General features: G+C 41.8%; 2 protein-coding genes across 2 annotated transcripts in view; both read left to right on the top strand.

Annotated features, from left to right (window-relative positions):
* Positions 1-9,083, top strand: part of LOC139329489 (copine-9-like) — a 183,627-nt gene extending 174,544 nt beyond the window's left edge. The window contains exons 20-21 of the mRNA XM_070959834.1: positions 3,821-3,894; positions 5,615-9,083. Of these exons, the coding sequence (XP_070815935.1) occupies positions 3,821-3,894; positions 5,615-5,842 (302 nt within the window). The 3' untranslated portion in view covers positions 5,843-9,083. The remainder of the gene's footprint in view (positions 1-3,820; positions 3,895-5,614) is intronic.
* A 938-nt stretch (positions 9,084-10,021) lies between these two features.
* On the top strand, positions 10,022-20,444 carry LOC139329232 (zinc finger protein ZXDC). Its single transcript, XM_070959423.1, has 10 exons — positions 10,022-12,067; positions 12,460-12,612; positions 13,127-13,205; positions 13,826-13,956; positions 15,534-15,704; positions 16,753-17,537; positions 17,945-18,029; positions 18,771-18,940; positions 19,134-19,235; positions 19,677-20,444. The coding sequence occupies exons 1-10, from the start codon at positions 10,048-10,050 to the stop codon at positions 19,761-19,763; spliced, it is 3,783 nt and encodes a 1,260-aa protein (XP_070815524.1). The 5' UTR covers positions 10,022-10,047; the 3' UTR covers positions 19,764-20,444.
* Positions 20,445-22,039: the final 1,595 nt, after the last annotated feature.

The raw sequence follows: 22,039 nt of genomic DNA, 5'->3' as shown, positions 1-22,039 counted from the left end.
CACATCACTCACCCCCAGTCAGAGCCAAGCCTCTGAGGGAACACCATGTGGGGATCAGCTGTTTGAAATCAAAATGTATTACAATCCATTCTGGTCTTGCTTGTTTTATCCCTCCTTGTGTCTTTTCTTCTCTCTCTCTTTTCCCTCAAGCTCAAATGTTTGTCTTCCCACGCTGCTCAAAATAAATTTCACGTACATTTTAGGATATGTTTGAAATATATGCTATACGTAAGATGAATAGAGCTGGGCCACAAATGTGTGTAGCTTTCATTGAGAAAAACAGAAAATAAGATTAACTTTTGTTGATCTCTGTGGGGAATTTAAGTATTCAATTGAGAAGTTTTAAACACGAGGAAACATCAAATTACAGTGCAAGGATGCATTACTTTGAGCTGTAGAAATGAAAAGTAAGACGTGTGAATAACATCAAGACACAGCACATCTTTTGACAGCAGGCATCTACAGACAGATATATTTTGAATGAATATCACTGAGGAAATTCATCTTGAAGTACTTCTGCATATTTTAAAAGGCAGGACTAAATATGCTTTTAATTTTTTTCCCTTTTTTTTTTAAACATTTACAGTATATGACATCATCTCAGTGGGAGTTAGAATTGAAGTTCAGTATAAACATTTTGTGACTTGCCAGATATTATAATTATGATCATTATGGATTATATAATTATTTATAATTATTATAATTATAATTTATAACATTTCCTCATTATGTTAACAGTCTCCATTATGTTTCTCTAAAAAATGTTTTTGCTGTTTGTAGTTTTAATTGCAATTTATATACAACTAGCCCTAACCTAGTCAGGCAGGGCCTTTCTGTGTGAAGTTTGCATGTTCTTCCCGTGCTTGCATGGGTTCTCTCCGGGCACTCCCGCTTCCTCCCATAGACCAAAAAAAACATGCTCATTAGGTTAATTGGTGACTCTAAGATTCCCCTTGGGTGTGAGTGTCAGCGTGAATGTTTGTATGTCTATATATGTTGCCCTGCGATCGACTGGCGACCGGTTCAGGGTGTACCCCACCCCTCGCCTGTTGACAGCTGGGATAGGCTCCAGCCCCCCCGCAACCCCGAAAGGGATAGTCGGATATAGAAAATGGATGGATGGATGGATGGAACCCTAACCTAACCTAACCTAACCTAACCCTAACCCTGTACATTGTGTTTAGTGCCAAATATGTCATCATGCTAACAGGCTAAACTAAGATGATGAACAAGGCAAAATGTTTACCTGCTTGTTTTGGACTTATTTTCGATGGTAACTCATCTGTAAGAATGCATTCTTCTTATGCATAACCTGAGATAGAAAGTTCATTGTTGGTCCTAGAAACAGTTATGACAATTACAGGCAAATGTCTAAAAATGATCACACACCAACAGTTTATCTTTTCTTCGCTGTCTCCATCTTTAAGAATTTCCATGTTACTACAAATCTCTACTAATGTGTACTGAACATATGTCTCTAGGGTGATCGTGTGTGTGCAAATGTGTATCAGACCTGGAAGTTGGAGCAGAGTGTTATTTCCATACATTCCTCTGAGAGTGGAGGCACAGTGGAGAGTCTGTATATGCAGCCACACAGTTGCCATGGGATATTCAGGCAGCAGGAAGCTCACTGTCTGTGTGGCCCTCACCCCACATTTCCAAGCTTTACCCAAACAATCGAACCCTCCTGCAGTACCACTACTTTGAGCCTGAATTCATTTCTAGCCCATCTTTTTTCTCCTTGTGTGTGTGTGTGTGTGTGTGTGTGTGTGTGTGTGTGTGTGTGTGTGTGTGTGTGTGTGTGTGTGTGTGTGTGTGCGCGCGCGTGCGTGTCTGCTGTTTCACCATTTCCTCTCTTATGCAGGCATGTCTAGTTACTCCTTCCCCCTTCTTCTCCTTTTCCCCTGCTGCTCTCGACCACCATCTGCCTTGCCTGTGTGCCATGTGGAGCCTCACTAGTCTCCCATTACCATCCCTCTCTCAGCATCCTTTCCTTTCCTTTCCTTTCAAATAAATATAGAGAAGGGTCTCTCTTGGGAATGCCACAGATTGCCATTCGCTCATCTGATTGGCTTTGTTAATAAGACACTATAAAGAGATTATGCAGTACTTGATTTTTTTGGTTTGTTCTTTCCAGTAAGGAAATGTACCTACCTTCCTGTGGCCTATATAAGCACTAATGAGGATGGCTTACAGAATAAGTGATTGTTTCTTCCTCTACTTAGAGATCAGCAGGGAACGGATGTGGTACAGAAAGACCTCCAACCTGTCTTTGGTCTGAACTCTTTGTTAGTCCCTGAGGACTGTTGCATTGCTTGTCAGTGATGTGGGTTTCCTCTGGCCCTAGCTTCCAACATCATGGAGACCATTTTGATGCTTAACTATGAAGAATAATGTTTATAATGCAGACCATTTCATTTCTCTATTTTTTAGTAAAGAGCTGCATTTGTTTGTAAGAAGTTTGATCCTTTGGTCACCTCACCCAAGATAAGACAAAAGAATTGGCACAGAGTCCGCTCTATACTGTATGCAACACATTACTATATAACGTTTGTTGTCAGCGTTATTATAAAAAAGTGTGGAGGGTTATTTCAGTTCTTGTTTAAAAGAGAAATAAATTCAAGAAAAATGAATGTACTTTTAGTGGCTGTGGTGGTTTTCCCCATTTTTTTGTGAGACATAATTAGCTTTATTTACACTGGAAGTGAGTTAGGTTACCCTCACAGAAAGTTTTTTAGCTGCTGATTTACAAAGAATTCCACTAATGACTGAGAAAAGTGAGATTTTTGTTTGCAACAGTTGTGAAAAAAGAAAATAATGAACAACGCTACCTGAGGACCAACAGAAAATCTTCATACTGTGCTTGCTTACATACAGCATGGGAAGGTAACATATGTGCACTGGACAAATGACAGGGATTATTTTGCCATTTTGAAACAAACATCGCAGACAGGAATGTGCACACCCACAGTAAAATAAGATTAAAAAAAAAACAAACAAAAAAAACAAAACAAATAAAGCTGAAAACTAAAATAAATGCACCTGGACATAGCTAAGAACAATAAATAGGAGCCTGTCATCTTTTGGGAGACTACTAAATTAAAGCAAATTTATTTCTTCCTGATCTTATTTTTGTGATGTTCTGTCTGAACATCCCTTTGACAGAAAGATTCAACTTTCATCATATAATACAAATATTTCGATAAAATGCAGAGCAATCAGATATATCCTTAGTCTCACAGATGCCATTTAAATGCTTTCTAAACATATTTAGGTTTGAAGCTCCAAAGGGACAGAGCCCTATTGTGTTTGTGCCGGTTTATTAGTAGTAGTAGTAGATCCAGCCTCTGCATTTTTAGCAGTGTTTGACTCCACCAAACTCCTGGCTAATCCAAAAATGGACAAAGAGGTGGAGCGTGGGTGGAGTTGAGAGCTGAGCCCCCCAATCTATACAGAGCAAGTGTTCTTTTGCACCAGGCTGTAAACATGTTTATCTCTTGTGTAAAGTTGGACGAATTAATATGGTCATCGAGGGGACTGACTTGCTTTTGTTTGTTGTCATTTGGAAATGATGTGCAAATGTTTCCCAAGAAACATGAGCTCCATCGGCCAGATTGTGATACTGAATTAAGGCACAAAAATGCAGTATTGGAAAGTCTAGACCTCTCACACGATCAAGTCTGATTGACTTGAAATTCTGGCACAATGTGCCCTTCAAAAACACGTCTTATGCCATTCAAGACTGCCATGAAAATTGCCTTTTGTAGCTACATTATTATTTTTGAATTATTGAATGAAATGTTGTGTTTGTTGCTTGCAGCTATGGAGGAGCTGGATGGGGATGAGGTCAGAGTATCCTCCAGGGGGCGTTTTGCTGAGCGAGACATAGTCCAGGTGAAGTATATTCTACATACAGTCTGCCTTTTAAACGTCATGAGTCACAAATGTGATGTTCCATCTTTGTGACCAGCAAGAGTCATCATGGATTGTATTCAGTTCACTGTCAACCTGTGCCCCGTAGACACAGATCTGTCAGGCACCTCAACATTCAACTCAAGGGAGGTAATTGCTATATCCAGAAAACAAAGGCCCTTATTAGAGTTTTAAACTAGAAAACAAGACTGTATATTCCTGGCATATTAAGGTCAGATTTAAAGTGACTCATACACGATGGAGTATTTTCTAATTCTTTTTGATCAAAAGGGAAACAAGAAACATTGATGTTATGATATACTATTAATTCAATGTGAGGTGATCTACTTTTAATTAAATCTCTCACGATTCCAATACAGTTAACCTATAACACCGATCCAAAGTATCCAGAGTAAATTGAAAGCTGTTTTTGAACCATTCAGAGTTCATGGCTGTGGTCTCTTATAACACTCTGAAGTTTTATACTCAACAGTCTGAAGTCCTGTAAGTGCTGCTGCTATTGATAATACAAGTTTGAACTCACAGAAGTAGAAGGCTTTCATTCCCCCTTGATTTTTTTTTTTTTTTTTAAATATTTGCATGCAGTTGACTGTATGTGGAAATTATGTGCTGGAAAACACAATGGTCACACAGCATGTAGCTTAACCCTAGTCCAACTTCAATAAAAATTGATAACAATACCACATAAATCTTGTTTATTTATTTTTCAATGTTGTGTTTTTATACCAGTATGTCTGGGCGTTCAACAAAAAAAAGTTCTTTACTATATTTATCCAGATAACTGTCTTTGTTTATATTTAGGCCATCTACTGTATATGCACATTCAGGTTATCTATACTTATATTTGTGTATTTTTAGGCCATTTACTATATTTAGCAATTCACACCATGTAATATCCTTATCTTTACTGAATATTTTGATTGGGCTGTAAACTACCCACTGCAGCAGTATATCTGCATTTTCAGATTTTCATTGGTTGTACAAAGCGCAGTCATCTGCACAAGCTGTCGCAGTTGGCTCGATCTCTACACGAAAGACGAGGCGTAGGCACTCCTTTTCAATGCAAACTCTCATTGACTATTGTTTGCTGAGGACATGACATGGAAAATCCTACCTGGCCAAGTAAAAGGTCAATCAAAATGTCAGTGCAGCAGCCATTTTGAAAACAATATGCCTTTAGTAAATTCCTGAGTCTGTTCATTCCAATGGGAGAAGTGAATGTGAGCACAGATTATGATCAATTCTTACACCCCATGGTCACCAAAGTATTTTTTTTTCACACACCACATTCTGAACATTCTGACACTAAAATGACATTTTTCTGACAGACAAACCATGAGAAAAGTAACTTTGTTCAAGACCTGTGTCTCTTAGCAAAACATTCTTCAACACTCTGAGATCTGTCTGTCTTAGCTGCACATTCTCATGAGATATGGAGATCTGGAGCGACCATATTAAGCTATGACTACAGACAACCAAAATGCTGCATTCTGACATATTCAGGCATAAATTTGAGCACTTGCTCAAGCCTGCCATACTGTCAACCTCCAGGAATATAAAACAGAACTGGGTTTAGTTAAATTGATTCAACTGCAATAAAGAACTGGTTTCCTTAAGCCATTACTAAATGCATATCAACGAGCATATTGTCATCATCATCCATTTTCTTACATTCATACAGTTTGTTCCTTTCCGGGACTACATTGACCGTTCAGGGAACCAGGTTCTGAGCATGGCACGGCTGGCTAAGGATGTCCTGGCAGAGATCCCCGACCAGCTGCTGTCCTTCATGAAGAGCCGGGGGGTCGAACCCCGACCCCCTCTGCCCGCCACCTCTGATTCCCCCTCAATGTCCACCACCACCACAACCACCACTGCCGCCCCCAAGGAACGCAACATGCACGCCTGAAAGTAGCGCAGCAAGCAGAGAACGGCGGGAGTTGGAGATTAGAGCAAAGGGAGATGTGTGTTTGTGTCCATGTGTGTATGCTTGTGTTGCATGATTTTGGGGTTGGTTGACAGGAACCAAGTCAAGATCTCGAAGATTGTGTCCCCAGAAAATTGTATGGGACAAGTATCAGAAGGGAATACATTCCTTTTAAATTGTTGGTGATTTTGATTCTTTTAACATTAATGGCTCTGACTTTTGTCAGCATCCATCACAATGCACCTTCTGCTGGTGCAACACAAAGCTCTGCAGTTACCCACAAACTGCATTTAAATCAAAGGCTTCAAGTGTAGCTTAGCACTTTTTCCTCAGTCATCAATCTAACATTTCAAATGAGTGATAAAAGTCATCAAAACTTCTCCCTGCAGAAGTCAAGTTTACAGGTTTGTCCATTCTACTTCAGTTTTATGACACTGTACCTGCTCCTGTTCAGTGATAAGAATATCTCATGTAATAGAGTAACACATTAGTAGCCGAGCAGTTGATTTCTATCACTTTTAAAGAGAGGCAGCACTAAGGCTGATGTCCTTTCCTTGTTTGTATATTCTCAGGGCATTTTAAAGGTTTAACAGCAAAACAGGGGATCTGAAAATACAGAAACATCCTGTCCTGGTTGTGGCATCTGAGAGCCAATGGACACTGAATTGAAAATTTATGCTGTATATTACTGTGCGCTGACCATGAAATTCAAGTATGTTTTCATGTAAAAAGGGGTGGTGAACGCTGTAGATCTCAAGGTCAACATTCAGAGATGGAATGTGGGCAAATCTAACCTAATCCCACTTGGACACAAAAGGAGGCGCTTGCAAGAACCTCCTGAAAGCAGGAGATATATAAGGCCATAAAATTGGCTCAGGTTAGACTGAAATGTCCTCTACTCCAGCTTCTCCACTTCCTCCAGCAACCATACAGTTGAATAATATCAGGAGCTACAGATTATTCAGCCCCGGTTTCAAATCTGAACATAAGCATGTCTATGTGCTCTGCTGTGGCCCCTCTTCCTCTAAATTGTAACTCTCTCAGCTGGCGCTGTCATTTGGAATGAATCATTCATAAGGTGGGTGACTCTAGTTCTCAAGCTGTCTGGCGTATGTACCTATTTAAAATGACTAGAGCTGGCCAGTGTACATTTCACAGGCCAGAATACTTCATATGTAGCAGAGAATGCGTGAATGCGTCTGGGTCACCTTTATGTTTCTTACTTTTTTTTTTACTGGAAAGACGACACCAAAAAAAGAGTGAAAAGGAAAGTGAGGTGCAGTATGTAGTGCGGTGTCAAAGTCACTCAGACTACTTTTGGGGAGCTGCAATGTGCTAACTACTTTTGGAAATGTATGCACAGCTTTTCCTCATCAGCTCTGGTGCCACGTGACATATGGCTGCATATTTCCTGTGGCGGTCAGTTAGGGCTCATCAGTTACTTTATAAACAGGCTGATTTGCAGTGAATGTTGACTTTTCCTTTCCTTTTTCAGACTTATCTTTTTTGTGGTTTCATTTGTTCTGCCATTGTTGTGTGCATGATAGAATCAAGCAAGAGTGAGCTAGTGGTTGTATAGAAACCCCAGATTTGTTTTACTGTAACAGGTTGTGCATTCCTAAAAACAGAGAGTGTGAAGTTTGGTCAAAACTTTTTGTCTCTGACCTTCAGGCGCTTGTAGGCTTAGCAAACAACTAAAGAGGAATAGTTCAACCGGACAGCATCACAAAAATAGAAAGTTGGGGAGGTCTATAAAGCCAGTAATAACAATAATGAATGGATTCATTGGGATTTGTATGGATTATTACGCATGTATCTTATTGTATCAGAAAGGAAATGGATATGTGGCCTTATTTCTGTCATAATCCTACAAGTTGGTGCGAGGGAGGACTCTATTTTTATATGAAAAAACAGGATATCCATGTTGTTTTGCATGCTTGTTTGGCTGATATGCTGCCAATGATTGTACTTAATTCATATTTGAAAATGAGTTCAAACAACATTGCTATATGTGTTGATATGTGTTTTGACTGTGCAAAAGCATTCTTTCTATTTTCTGTTATCGTGTACAGTATACTTGAAGGAACTGCCAATGTAATAATCCAGAACATATAGGAGATACATGAACAGTAGGATAGATTTGTATCACACAGTGTTTAAAACATGCATGCATGTGTGTGTGTTATGACAGCACACAACCCAAAGTTGCAGAACTTCATGGGTATTTTTCTATGAAGCATGTTGAGCTTTCTCTATGGTGTGTACAGTATTAGTTCATTACACTGACAAACAATATACTGCTCACTGCTTCTCCTGAGTCTCGTGTGTTCCGTCCAGCCTACATGTAGGTGAAATGTAAATACATCTAAAGTGATGTACAGAATAATTTGTGAACAGTCTTCCTTTCTTCCATGTTGTTCCTCTGATATTCTAAATGTCTCTCTTTTATTTTTGTCTCCATTTGTGTTGGTCAGAATTTAGTTATGGGTTTGTCAGTGTTTTCTAGCTTTTGCTTAGAAACCAAATAAAGATACAGTATTATTTAAGGCTCATCTCTAGTCTGTGCTGAGCAGTGTAATCTGATTTGACAGTAATTATTGGGTTATGTTAGGGACTGTACAAAAATTATGAAGGGCCTGTTCATTTTAATTAACCCCAAATTTAAATTTTAGCCTTCCCTTGCGGGAATGATTAAAAAAAAAAAAAGTCAAGTATTTCTGAATGATGCGTGGTGTGTGCAGTGGGTTATAAATGTATTCTTTGCTTTAAGCAGAGGAAAACAAGCCCATCTGTGTGGCAAGTTATATTTCTCTCATTGTCCCTTGAGCCTGCACAGTAACAGAAAGTAAAAAAAATGTGTCATATACAGTCAGCCAATATTAAAATTATGTTCAGCTTTTTATTGTGTCTTTGAAAAATAGAGAGTGGCAGGAATATTCACCTTTTCATTGTTTGCCATGAAAACGGAAAAATTCCGCCTCTAATGTATGCATTCCTCTTACATATTGTATTGATCACACCATTAATGTTGATTCATAGTTATTAATGGGGAATGGAGTTGTTACAACCTATTGCTATTTGAGAAATAGAGGGGAGCGTCCAAAGATAACACCAACTCTGACAAGGGTCTACATTTTTTAAAGTTACATATTTGATTTAACCCCCCAAAAAACAAAAATATATTTGTTCTCAGCCTGCATATTACATAAACTTGTAAAATGTTGTAATGTGATTTTTTTGAGTGTGAGTAAATGATTTTACGAGTTGTTTTTTTTTAAGCTTCACATTGCATGTTTTATTTTCTACTATATGCTTCTCATGTCAGCATCACAATCTGAAGTTGAATTGCAGTAGTAAAGAGTGAGTGTGAAACCATGCTGTAAAGCCTGAGGGTGCCATGCTCTTTAAATATTAGTTTAATCACGGAGGAGATGATCTGTGATGTTTCTTCTGACGGGTTTGTTTTACAGGACGACGCTGACACTCAGCGGACATACAGTGAAAAAACACTGCCTGGGACTGGATATGTTGGTTGAGATATGGAAAGTTACAAGTGGGTAGAAGAGCTGTGGCTTCTCTCTTCAAATAAAGGTTAAAGCATAATTAATAAAATGGATTATACAAATATACTGATAAGCGTTACCTTTTGATAATAACAAATCCAACTCGGATCCACTCCTGCTAAATCCACCCCACAGTTTCGCTCAAGTAGGTGATACTATTGCGGCCTTCAGGTGATCTTCGTAGCTAAACGACAAGGTTTGGCGGACGCACTATGCAAAGTATTTGTAAAAACATGCCCTCTTGATGACTTACCGTAGTTCTTATGTCATACAGCTACTCATACCTGAAACGGATGTTCGGTGTTCGGTCAATTTAGGCATAAGCCACCGCATGCCTGTACATGTAAGTGTCAAAGTTGGGTGTCTCAAAAACCTACCCTGGAAAGTTGTATGGCCTATCTACATACAAAACATTGATAATTTCACAAGACTTTGATGGTTGATTAAGAAGTATACACAACGCTGTATCAATCGCAGCGGCTGGTCGCTCCACCCGTGACTAAAGGATTACATGCCGGCCATGAAGGCAGCAGCCGGCCGGCGGTAAACTGTGTCGTGGCCGTCTGGACCGCCTCATTCTACTAGGGCGGGTCTCCTCTGTGTCGCTGCTACAGGGATACCAAGATGGAAATTCAGGGGCTTTCTGATGCCCAAAACATTCACTCTCAACATGGCGCCCTACACAGAACCACTCCTTCTTCACTTCGATCAGCGACAGGGTCGATATCTCGTTTTATTGCCACCGAAAACGAGGCGGGTAGACTTCTGGAGTCGCCTGAGCTACAAAGTGACGACAACAACAACAACACCAGGCCGAGGACATCACCGTTTCACCTACTGGCGGAAAATGGCAGCGGGGCGGCTTGTTCGCCTGTCAGCAAACCACAACCGACCGATAAAAATAGTTTACGGGCAAATAGACAGAGTGTTGGACTTCATAACGTAAACATAGAAAAGGAAAATGAGCTCAACGCACTCCTTGGTTCACAGGAGTTTGTTAGGACTGCGTGGAAATTCAGCGCAGACAGCGGGGATACTGCAATGCAAATGGCGCTGCCTCTCTTTGAAGGGGAAGAGGAATCGATGCCACAGCGGCACTTAACGTTACCGTTTTCAGTTTTACGGCAGCAGCGTGAGGACGGCGCTTTCAAGCCGATCTCACTGGCCAGCCACAGCGCTACTGCGCCGTGGAGCTTCAACTCGGCGAACAGTGCAGACAAACCCACCCAGGAACTATATGTTGTTTTTAATGTCGTCCAAGAAGATGGCAACAGCGAGGCAAGCAAACACCGACCGGATGTATCATCTGAGAGCGGCGATAAAATGAAAGGTAAGAAGCCGGAGGGCTCCAAAACAAGTCCCGGTGGGTCCATGGAGGTTGCAAACAGCAGTGACGTTATTCTCTGTGGATCCAGTGTTAATGACACCTTGAATTGTCTTGATAACCAGGTCTTGAAGAAAACAGAGCATGTTTTCAATTTAAACGACAGTTCTACCGTGGCTAATGCTAAACAGACTTTGTATCACCACACTGTCGAAGACGTTGTTTTGACAAACAAATATGGCGATAAGATTTGTGGCCAGATTTGTACCGAAAACAATGAAAGTAAATTGGCGGGGGAGCTTTCGTCGCATTCCCGTATCGACGAGAACAGTGCTTTAATTACAGGGAACTCGGCCATCGTGGAAGCCATGGACACCTCGGACTTCATTTCAGACTCAACAGGGCTGCAGGACAGTGCAAACCCGGTCACGGCCTCCATCAGCCCGCCTGCCAGTGAAAGCTTCTCCGGAACTATCACAATAAACAACCAAAGCATCATAGTGACCATAGAAAACGGGATACTGACTCTCGCTGCCCCACCAGAGGGATATGTACACAAAGAGGATGACATGGTCAGTTTAAAGGAGCACCTTGGCATGAAAGATCATGAGGATATTGTTCTTCTCAACTATGACGGTGGAACCAAATCCATCGGGAAGATCAGCACACTGACAGTATCCAGCGCCAGCCAGCAGGAAGAGCCCAGGCCTGGTTTGTCTGTGAGTGACTCTGAGCTGGCTCTGGTGGATGACTGCTCATTATCAGAGCTTGGCACTTCTCTGGACTCCTGTCCCATCATCAAACAGGAGGCAGGGGTGCTCTGTGCTGTAACAGAGGCTGATCTGGTCACCCCGCATGCCAAAGCCACTGTGGCAGACTGTGACAATGGAGACTTCCAGTCTGTACCACTAATCAGGTCCAAGAAAGAAACTGTTGCCTCTTTTGGCTGCCCAGAACCAGGCTGTTCCTGCACGTTTGACACACGTCAGAAACTTAAGGTTCACCTCCTGAACCATGCCGAGGACCCGCGCCCTTACCAGTGCACCATCGAGGGTTGCGGCTGGGCTTTTGCCACCTCTTACAAGCTAAAGCGGCATCTTCAGTCCCATGACAAGCAGCGACCACATACCTGTCAGTTTGAAGGCTGTGGGCGGCGTTTTACCACAGTCTACAACTTGAAGGCTCATGTCAAAGTCCACGAGCAGGATAATTCCTTCATCTGTGAGATCTGCAGTGAGAGGTTTCGCAGTGCTACACGACTCACTAATCACCAGAGGGTCCATTTTGAGCCACAGAGACCCCACAAGTGTGAATTCCCAGGTAACACAAACTGATTTTTGTCTGTCATTTGTTTAATAATTTCTCCTTTCCAAACAGCACTAAGCATTTTGGACCGCTATTGTGCAAGGTGATAGTAGTAAACTTTTACTTACAGTCACCTTTGCCTTCGCTATCAGTCTGATGTTGTACCCCTAAAAGATGAGTGAGACAAAAGAATTTATTTGAATGAACCTACACAGAGCATCCAAGGACTGCTAATGGGAAGCCTATTTAATTTTCACATAACCTTAATTTCAGAAAAGAGAATCTTAAAAGTCCTGTTGTTGCAATCAACTAGATAGAAAAAAAAGTTTAGGTATTGGTATAGTCCTGGTACAAAATGCCCTTTTCAGTCTAACGTTGTCTCCCTACATGTTCTGGGTCCTGTGCAGGCTGTGAGAAAACCTTCATCACTTTCAGTGCCCTGTTCTCCCACAATCGCACTCACTTCAGAGAAACAGGACACTTCACCTGCACCTATCCAGGCTGCGACAAGACATATGACAAGGCCTGTCGTCTCAAAATCCATATGAGAAGTCACACTGGTAAGCTTGTACTAGATTAGATTGTCTATGATATTGCTTAAACTTTCCTGCCAGCAGTTCAGGAGGGAGCCTCTAATGCTCTTAACCTAAGTGTATTGGGTCAGTGATTAGGGACTCTGACGAAGACTGGTCTTTAACTTCTACAATAGATAGTATTCAGGCCGGAGAAGTTTGAGGCTATTTTTTTTTTAAGTATAAGTCATTCCTCCATCACATGATGCTGCGGATGTGTTGCTCTCTGTTCACTTCTTTCAGATGAGTGTAGCTTTTCAAGAAGCATATTTCAGAAACCACAGAATTACAAAAGAAGTCACTGGAAACTAAGAAGTGTGGATTGAACCTGAACCAAACTGAACCCATTCGGGAGCAAGTTAGCCATGCAGCATAGGTTCCACCAAATAGAAGGGGGCCAGCTAGCAGAAAGTCGGGGTTCAGCTCAAAATGAGCTGTCTTGATGATACAGGTCATAGATCCTGTTCACCGGTAAATAAACTTCCTAATTTACTGTTTTCAGGTGAGAGGCCGTTTGTCTGTGACTCAGAGGGCTGTGGCTGGTCCTTCACCAGCATGTCAAAGTTGCTCCGACATAAAAGGTAAAGTGTTTTCTCCTCCGTATAAACAGGCTAAACACTAATAGTTACTGTCAGTTAATATCAAAAAGTAATGAGGCTGCTTTTAGACATTTCAACTTTAGACATTACTCAGGAATTCAGGTTTTGTCGTTCACACTCCAGGTTTTCAAGTACAACCAGTTTTGTAAAACTAGGCCTTGTCATGCAAACCAGTCTGCTTAGATTTAGTGTAGTGTCACAGCAGTTCTGATACTGCATGTCTGTGGTGTAAAGTAACACTCCTGTTAACGTCTGTTTTTCAGCTGTCTGTCAGTCCTCTGTACTCCTCTGTAAAAACAGTTTCGAAGTGAAGACATCGTGTGTCCCTGATTCCCTGGAAATTATTCACTGGAATCATATCAATGTTGTGATAACTCCCATCTCGCCAAAAAATACACTGAATAACTTTTTATTAAATTCCTTCCAAGTCTTCACTACATATATTATTCTAGTCTGGACAGACATTGATATAAGCGGAGGCAGACAACCGCGAGGTGATAATTCTAGTTGTTTTGGTAAACTGAACTCTTCTGCCTATAATGATGTTGGTGTGAGTTTTTTAGTGCTTCACTGACCGCAGTCTCCTTCTCTGCGTTCATCAGGAAACATGATGATGACCGTCGCTTTGTCTGTACAGAGGAGGGTTGTGGGAAATCTTTCACGCGGGCAGAGCACCTCAAAGGTCACAGCATCACCCATCTGGGCACCAAGCCCTTCCAGTGCCATGCAGAAGGTATATATACTGTCCATGTCAGGGCCAGTAGTTACCAGTAGAGAAGTTTGCCAGGATCCTGGCCATAGTACTTCAGGACATTTATTTACTGTAAACTTGTCGTGTTGTCACATCAAACTGCACTTCATTGTGAAACACTTCCTGCTGTGTTTTTGGCTTCACCAGTTATTAGTTTTGTTAGCTCTATTAACAATATGCCACCAGAGACATATATTGAGGTGTTGCCAAAAAATTAACCCTACACCTAAATTATTAATAACATAGTCATTGTTGTTATTTCTACATCATTTTTAGATGACATTTTAATTGATTGATTGATTGATTGATTGATTGAAGCTAGTTGTAGGCAATGGTACTAGTGTAGTGTTATGACCAGGGTGGGCTAAGGCAAAGTTGACACACAGAACAACCAAAAAAACACAGCACATCTTCCTGACTTGTTGCTACCTGGGCTACCAAGACCACAGTGGGCTAGAGCATGAAACAGTAATCAAGGCCACACAAAATGCGACGAGTACAGTTTCAAGATCAAAACTATAACTGAAAATATATTCAAACTCACCATTGAGGGTTTGAAAAGACCCAACACGCCTGACACCTCTTTTGTCTGAGGGCGTTTAAACACAAATCCATCCATAGTACAATTTCCCAGCTTTCTTAACTTTTTTTGGCTTACTGATTTGAAAGTGGAAAAAAACAAATGGCTTGGCTACTAGCATTCTTAACATTACATTAAGAATGCATAGAGTTATGAAAACATTAACATTAAAACTCATATTAGCTGACATCTCATTCTAAACTGTGGGTGGGAGCTTCTCCGTCTAGACCTGCGGGGGCGCTCCAGTTCTACAGGACAATGTTCTGCCAGGTTGGACAACTCACACGAATGTGTAACGTAAAAATTTTAACCCGCACACTAAAAAACATTTTGATCATAGTCCAGAGTCCTGATTAGCTCCGTTAGCTGTCAGCTAGTAGCTGTGTTAGCTCCGTTGACTGTCTTTGGTATGTTAGCTCTGTTAGCCAAACTCATCACAGGACTCTACTATCCACTGGATGCTTACAGCTACCTGGCTGTCCTACTCCTGATTTCCACATGGATTTGTTGGTAATAATGTAGCACTGTCAGGGAAAAATAGGGGCATCCCTTGTCCATAGTGAGTTTACTGTTTCCTTTTGGATTTTAACCCATCAAAATTTTGATAGGTCCCGTACTGATTAGCCGGCCAGTAATAGTAACTTTAGTAACAACATGAGAGTATGTGCTTTGTTGTAGTCAGCACTTCATTCAGTTTGTCATTTGCTAAACAAATCTCTTTTGTCAAAGAGGCGTCCTGGGGAAGTCCTCTGTTCGTCCCAAACACATTTTCTGTCGTCCACTGTACCAAGATACAGAAGGACTTGTTGCTTGGACAAAGTCAGTGTTTGTTTTTTTTTAAAGTCACTATTGATACGTCGCAAGTGAATTGACATAAGTTTTTCCTTTTTCTTTCACTTGGTTGAATAAATAATTTGGACTTGTATCAGTTTCACTTTTTCTCAACAATTATGTCGTTTGTCTCCTTTATGTTCCTAAGGCTGTAATGCCAAGTTCTCAGCACGCAGCAGCCTGTACATCCACTCCAAGAAACACAAGCAGGATGCCAGCACCCTGAGGACCCGCTGTCCAGTGGCCAACTGCTCCAAGCACTTCTCCTCCCGCAGCAGCCTTAAGAGCCATATGCTCAAACACCACCACCTCAGTCCTGGTAAGTAACTCTCACCGTGGGCTCATGACATGCCAGAGTGGAGCAATGCACAGGCAACTCATCCATCCATCCATTTTCTATGCCGCTTATCCCTCTCGGGGTCGCGGGGGGGCCGGAGCCTATCTCGGCTGTCAGTGGGTGAGAGGCGGGGTACACTCTGGACCGGTCGCCAGTCAATCGCAGGGCACATACAAACACCATTCACACTCACACCTAGGGGCAATTTAGAGTCACCAATCAACCTAATGAGCATGTTTTTGGTCTGTGGGAGGAAGCCGGAAAGAACCCACGCATGCACAGGAAGAACATGCAAACTTCACACAGAAAGGCCCGACCCGGGAATCGAACCTGGACCTTCTTGCACGCACACTACCTGCTGCGCCACCGTGCAGCCCCAGATCACTCATGATTTGTGCAATTTAATGATAGGCTTAACTAAACAGGGTTGGGTGCCCAAACAAAATTCAGGAAATATGTTTTGCTTTTATCACTAAATCACTTTTTGTGAGGGAAATTACATGTTGTAGTCAATGTGTTTAACACTAACACGAATTTTGAATTGTTTATATGCCCTCTTTGTGCCACGGCACAAAGCAGTTGTGCAAAAATACACACGTTTTTGGCAAAGGATTTCCAACTATGATGTGCATGTTGGAGTTTTTGTATCTAGTAGTAGTAATGTTGATGCAAAATTAATTATGAAACTCATACATTCATCAACAGCACGTAGTGAAGCTAAGCTCACTATTCAGTACACCTTCAGAGTACACAGTAAGGCATACAAAATATTACTGGGTATATAGGAGCATTTGGAGTTATTTTCTCTTCAGTTTGTGATAACTTGTAATGACTCAATCAGGGTGGTGTCATTGCTAGATTTAGGATCACTGAATTGCATTGTAATTGTAATATGTAGAGGGGTGAAGAAGCATTTGTTTCTGATGGTTGAACAGTTTTACTAAACTTGAAGAATTTACTTTTCTACATGTTCCTCATAATATATTTGCTGTCCTACAACTTGTAAACAATTCCTTGTCCTCCATCCCAGATGTTCTTAGCCAGATGGAGACTACACCCACCCTGACCCCCAGCAGCGAGCTCATCAGCTCCACCCCAACAACAGTTGCGGGGCCTGGTATTGTTGGGGGCGAACAGCTAACCAACTTGGACCTCAGCTCTCTTTTCTCTGCTGTGCCTGGAGGTGCTGCGCCCACCACTGGCATCGGAGTGGGAATTCCCGTCGGTGGGAGCAGCTCTAATGGCACTTTCACCATGGACCTCTCCCTAGTCAGCTCAGGCATCCTCACCATCGACCCCTCCTCAGTCAGCACCGCACTCGGCACCGGCACTAACACCACATTGGCCAAAGCTGTGGACCCTCTTATCCTGGCCACCAGTGCCGATATGGGGCCTCACCACGGTCTGGAAGGGACAGTGGGTGACGTCCTGCCCCCACAGGGCACTCTCAACCTGGATGATGTGCAAACAGTTACCCCAGAGGCCCTGGGCACCCTCACAGCTCTCACCATGCAGGGTGCTGGTGTTTCTGTGGACCCCACTCTGCAGCACCCACTCAGCTCCTCCAGTGCCCTAAGCGTGGAGCCCACATCCTCCCTGGCAGTGACCCCTGTCGCTGAGCTGCTGGCCTCACCCTCAAAGGTGGTGGAGGTTGGGGGCCAGGGGGGAGCAGGGCCTCTGCTGGGCTGTGTGGAGGTGCTGGGGCCTCAAGAGGGAGGAAAGGTCCTCACCCAGTTTGTTTTCCCCAGTCACAGCAGCAGCTTCAGCCCACAAAAAGACCAGGAACTCAACGCTGTGTCACCAAGCAGCTTCCTGGTGAGTGTTTCCAGGTGTTGTGGAGTGCTGTATGAAAAAAGTCTGGAGTCCACTGATCAGATACTAGTGCCTCAAGGCTACATTAGCTGCTACTAGCATAACATCCCCAAATCCCTGAATGAAATGATGGTGGTCGAGCTGCATTGTGGGTAAAGTAGGCAACAGGTTTTGACAAGGAGGAAGAATGAAAAAACTCCATCATGAGTTCAATGGGAGTGCAATGCTAAGTTGATGTGGAAGACTTGCATGCATTTGCTTTTTGTATTCAGTGGTATGAAAGTGTTGAATTTTTAGGAAATCTTACAAGTATGTGCTATTAGCAGTTTGACTACACTTGGTGTTAGTACTCAAAAGCCTACTTAACTTTGGTGGGTTTGTGTTTTTTTTGTACTCATTTTTTATGTCAGGAGAGTGGAGGCTCAGCCAGGACTGACTACAGAGCCATCCAGCTGGCCAAGAAGAAGAAGCAAAGAGGCCCCTCAGCCGCCTCTGGTAAGACAGGCATTGACCAATTTCAGGCTCTTGTTTAATGCTCCTCATTCAGACTGGACAGAAACCAGACACTAATGGCGCATTTCCATTACACAGTTCCAGCTCTACTCGACTGGGTTCTACTCTACTCTACTTGGTTTGGTTGAGTTTCCATTACAATTAAGTACTTCATAGTACCTCCTCAACGTAGGCGTGGTCGTCATACCACGGCTGCGCGAAACTGCCATGACGTCAGTTTGTACGCGATGCAAACAGAGCCAACAAACAATGGAGGACATTGAGGCGTAGGTTGTATTTGCTGCTCGGTTTGTGGCTTTTTGTCACACACAAACCCAGAAAAGTCTGGACCTCGTCGATGGACCACGGTGATATTTTACGAGCAGCCATTTCCCTCAAGTGAGAATAAAGAATAAAGTCAGCGGTTGCTGTTGCCCGGCGTTACAATGGAGGGGGCGGGATTGTTTTTCCGGCGTTGGACGTCGCAGACCAGTGATGACACTCTCCGGCCAATCAGTGGCCGACAGGCTGTTGACGTCACACATATAGTATCACTTCTACTCGCTTGGAACCTCGCCAGAGCAGGTACTAAAAATAGTATCAGGTACCAGGTACTATCCCTAATGGAAACACAAAACAACCGGGTAGAGTAGAGTCGAGTTGAGGCAAGCCGAGCCGCTGTAGTGGAAATGTGGCATAAGTGACTATACGACAGTAAATAATGACAATGTCCTCTTTGTCCAGGGAGTTCAGGATCGAGTCTGAGAAAAACTAAAGGAGCAAAGGCAGCCACAACACCAACACCAGCTCCCTCTGGTTCTCGTTATGGTGAAGGAGCTGCAGCAGCCAATGGGGGCCTGACTCTGCGTGACCCTGTCACTGGGGCTCAGTATGTCCAGATTCAGCTGCTGCAGGTGAGATTCCAACATCTTGCAGTATGATCTGAATCTATGCTGTGTGCAGATGAGATGTAGCAGGATTATAACCTTACATTGAAATAATTGTTTGATTTGTGTTGAGAGGATGCAGGTTGGATGGTTCCAACTGTATTGAATAAAGTATAGTTTTTGTTGAACAACATGCTGATCAAAGTGTGTGTACATGCAGGACGACCCAGCCAGTGACGGCGACCTGGCCTTCCAGCTGAGCTCTCAGCCCTCCAGCTCTCACTCTCAGCTCACTGCTGACCTGCCTGTCAACATTTTACAGGTGACAAAACTTTTTTCCTACAGCCAATAGCTTTAATGAAAACATTCACATAACTCCACATAGTGACACAGTGAGGTTATTTTTGACAGTAAATCAAACTTGTATAAAGAAAAGTCATGGCACATTTAAGATGTTCATTTCTATTTTATTTTACTCCAAAAACACAAAGTGTTCCCATTTACTTATATTAGTGAGTAAATGGGAACACCATTTTTCAAATAATCCCATTTAAAATGAAAATTAAAAAAAACAGAAGTGAATAAAATTACTTCAGAGTTGTTTTTGAGTTTTTAAAAGAAGCATATAAACCCAAGTACTTAACAAACATACATTTTCATACTTGTTTACATGGTGTTAATGCAGTAAGGAATGATAAGTTCTGTAATATTCATTTAGTTTTCATATAAGAGAACTGAGCCCTGTGACTGTGTTCCCCCACAGGAACCTTCAGTGATGACAGAGGACGACAACGGCTCTGACAACTCCCAGTTTACAGGAAGCACAATCAACCTTCAGGACTTGGAGTGACTCCCACAGAGCTGCGATGATCGGCCTCACTGGCACCTCTTCACTGTCGGCAGTTTACACCAACAAATATACCCTGAGAAGTTTGACTCCATGAAACGGTTGCCTCGTCTTTTCCAGGACTTTGAGAGCGTTTTTGGACATGTGATTATAGTTTGGGGGGGAGGAGGACATGAGTCCACAAATAATGCACCTTGAGAGGAGGAGATGAGGATTCTTTTGTTCTGAAGATTATGTGTTCATGTTTTTTACTTTGTACCCAAATCAAACCTGAGAGCATTCACCTGTCCAAGAGACGTGAGAGGCTCTGTGTCCCTTTGTGTGGATTTTGACAGTAACAGTGTCTCTTCTGTGGTGCCACATTGCCACTCATGCACACACTGTGTGCTGTCTATGCTCCAGTTGCCTTACAGACACCTCACGATGTGCATTCCTCCACTGACGGGTTATCTGCTTTATTTGTTGCTCTTTTGATTTCTTACCTTTTGTTAGATTTATTTTTCTATGGCAGCAGTAAGTCCATGTTGAAAACACACCTGTTCATGTGTTTATATACAATATGTGATGAGTTACTACCTTCTTGTAATAATTTTATGTTTGTTATTTATTATTTAGCTGTGGGTTTACAGAGTGGCAGAGCCAAACACAGATGAATTAAAGAATTAAAGCACAATCTGAAGAGTTTGTCGAGAGACCTTCATTTCACCCAGTGGTTACAATATTAGACAGTTTGGCCAAAGCCTAACCATTATCAGAACTTATACAGATAATCCTGGTGTATCTCAGCTCAGTCCAAAATGTACGGTTGATGACCAAAGACCAACTATATGAGTCAAACGCCAGCTGAATACTGGCTAACAGAAGCCTATTTTTTAACTTTGCTAGTATTGTGTCTTCAAGTTCAGTACTGCATTATTATGGTAAAATGGACGATAACACAACATAGAATGTTTAACTTTTATAGCCATTGCTCACAGTGGCTATGATCAGCTTAACTGCAGACTCCACTTGCCATTACTAGTAAAGGGGTTGAAGTTGCTTATTGTGTGATGAACTGATAAGAGTCAGTGGCAGTTAACAATCTTAGTCAACTTTATGAATGGTACACTTAGCTATGAAAGCAGTCTGGTCTTTTCATGAGGTAAAGCTATGGGCTACTATTTGTGTTGATTGTGTTCAGGCAGCTATAGTTAATATACAGAAGAAAAAAGTAATTCAGATAATAAATTAATGATTTTTTTTACAAAGCTCTTGCTAAGCATAGAACACAAAAGGGTTCCCATAAGAAACAAGATGAAATACAATGATGGAATACCATTAAAAAACTAAATCTAATAATGACACAGAGCTTTAAAACAAGGCACAAAAAAAGGAGTTAGTAGTGAAAGCACTGACTTTGAACATCTGAAGGTTATGCCCTTACTCTCTTTGAAACTGAAAGGAACATGTTAATGTGTAGTGACCTCTGACTGCCAGACCTGCTAGATCATCACTGAAATGTCTTGGAAAAGTCCTGGAAAATGATATCTACAGAAGAGAGGGAACCCTGTATGCAATACTGAAGATGAAGGTATCAGTACTGAAGGTGACACATGCAGCAACTGTTGCACCATGACAGCCAAACATTTGCTCCGTTTGCCGTTCCAACAAGAAGCGTTGGATGATTTTACAAGATCTTTCTGACATCTGTCCATCTTTCAGAGATACTTTTCATGTTATGACAACAGATTTTAACAAGATATGTTTGTTTTGTGAAATAACTAGAAAGTTTTGAGCTATAACAACATGAACTGAAATATTGTTATGACAGAAACGTTTCTTGCAAAAACGCAATCATTTGCTCTCCAGTAACACTGTGCAAATGTGTCATAATAACATGAAAAATATCTTTTTGTAATGTGGAAGGATCTTGTAAAAATGAGGAATGTAAGCAAATATTTTTTGTCCTGGTGGCAGTAATAGTTCTTATTCTGAGTGTGCAATTGAATCAGGATATACAGTGAACTCAAATTTCAGAGAATGTAAATGTTTAAGCCATCCTAATTGTGACACCTTGGTAGATTTAGAGTAGTTTAGACAAATTTGGCCTGTTGTTCACTGAATTTAGTCTGCATTTGCCATAAGCTCCTGTACTCACTGTTCTTGCTTTATATTTCTAAAGGGGGAAACATGTTGGTAAATATTACTTCAGTCCTTCCCAGGTCTGCCATTGAAAGCTGTAGCTCTAACTGTAGTGGAAGAACAGTGTCACCACCCTGTTTTAAAGGGTCAGTCCCAAA

The sequence above is a fragment of the Chaetodon trifascialis genome, chromosome 3, assembly GCF_039877785.1.
Source record: "Chaetodon trifascialis isolate fChaTrf1 chromosome 3, fChaTrf1.hap1, whole genome shotgun sequence".
NCBI lineage: Eukaryota > Metazoa > Chordata > Actinopteri > Chaetodontiformes > Chaetodontidae > Chaetodon > Chaetodon trifascialis.
The sequence above is the reverse complement of the archived record's forward strand: the minus strand, read 5'-3'. Positions and strand labels throughout refer to the sequence as shown.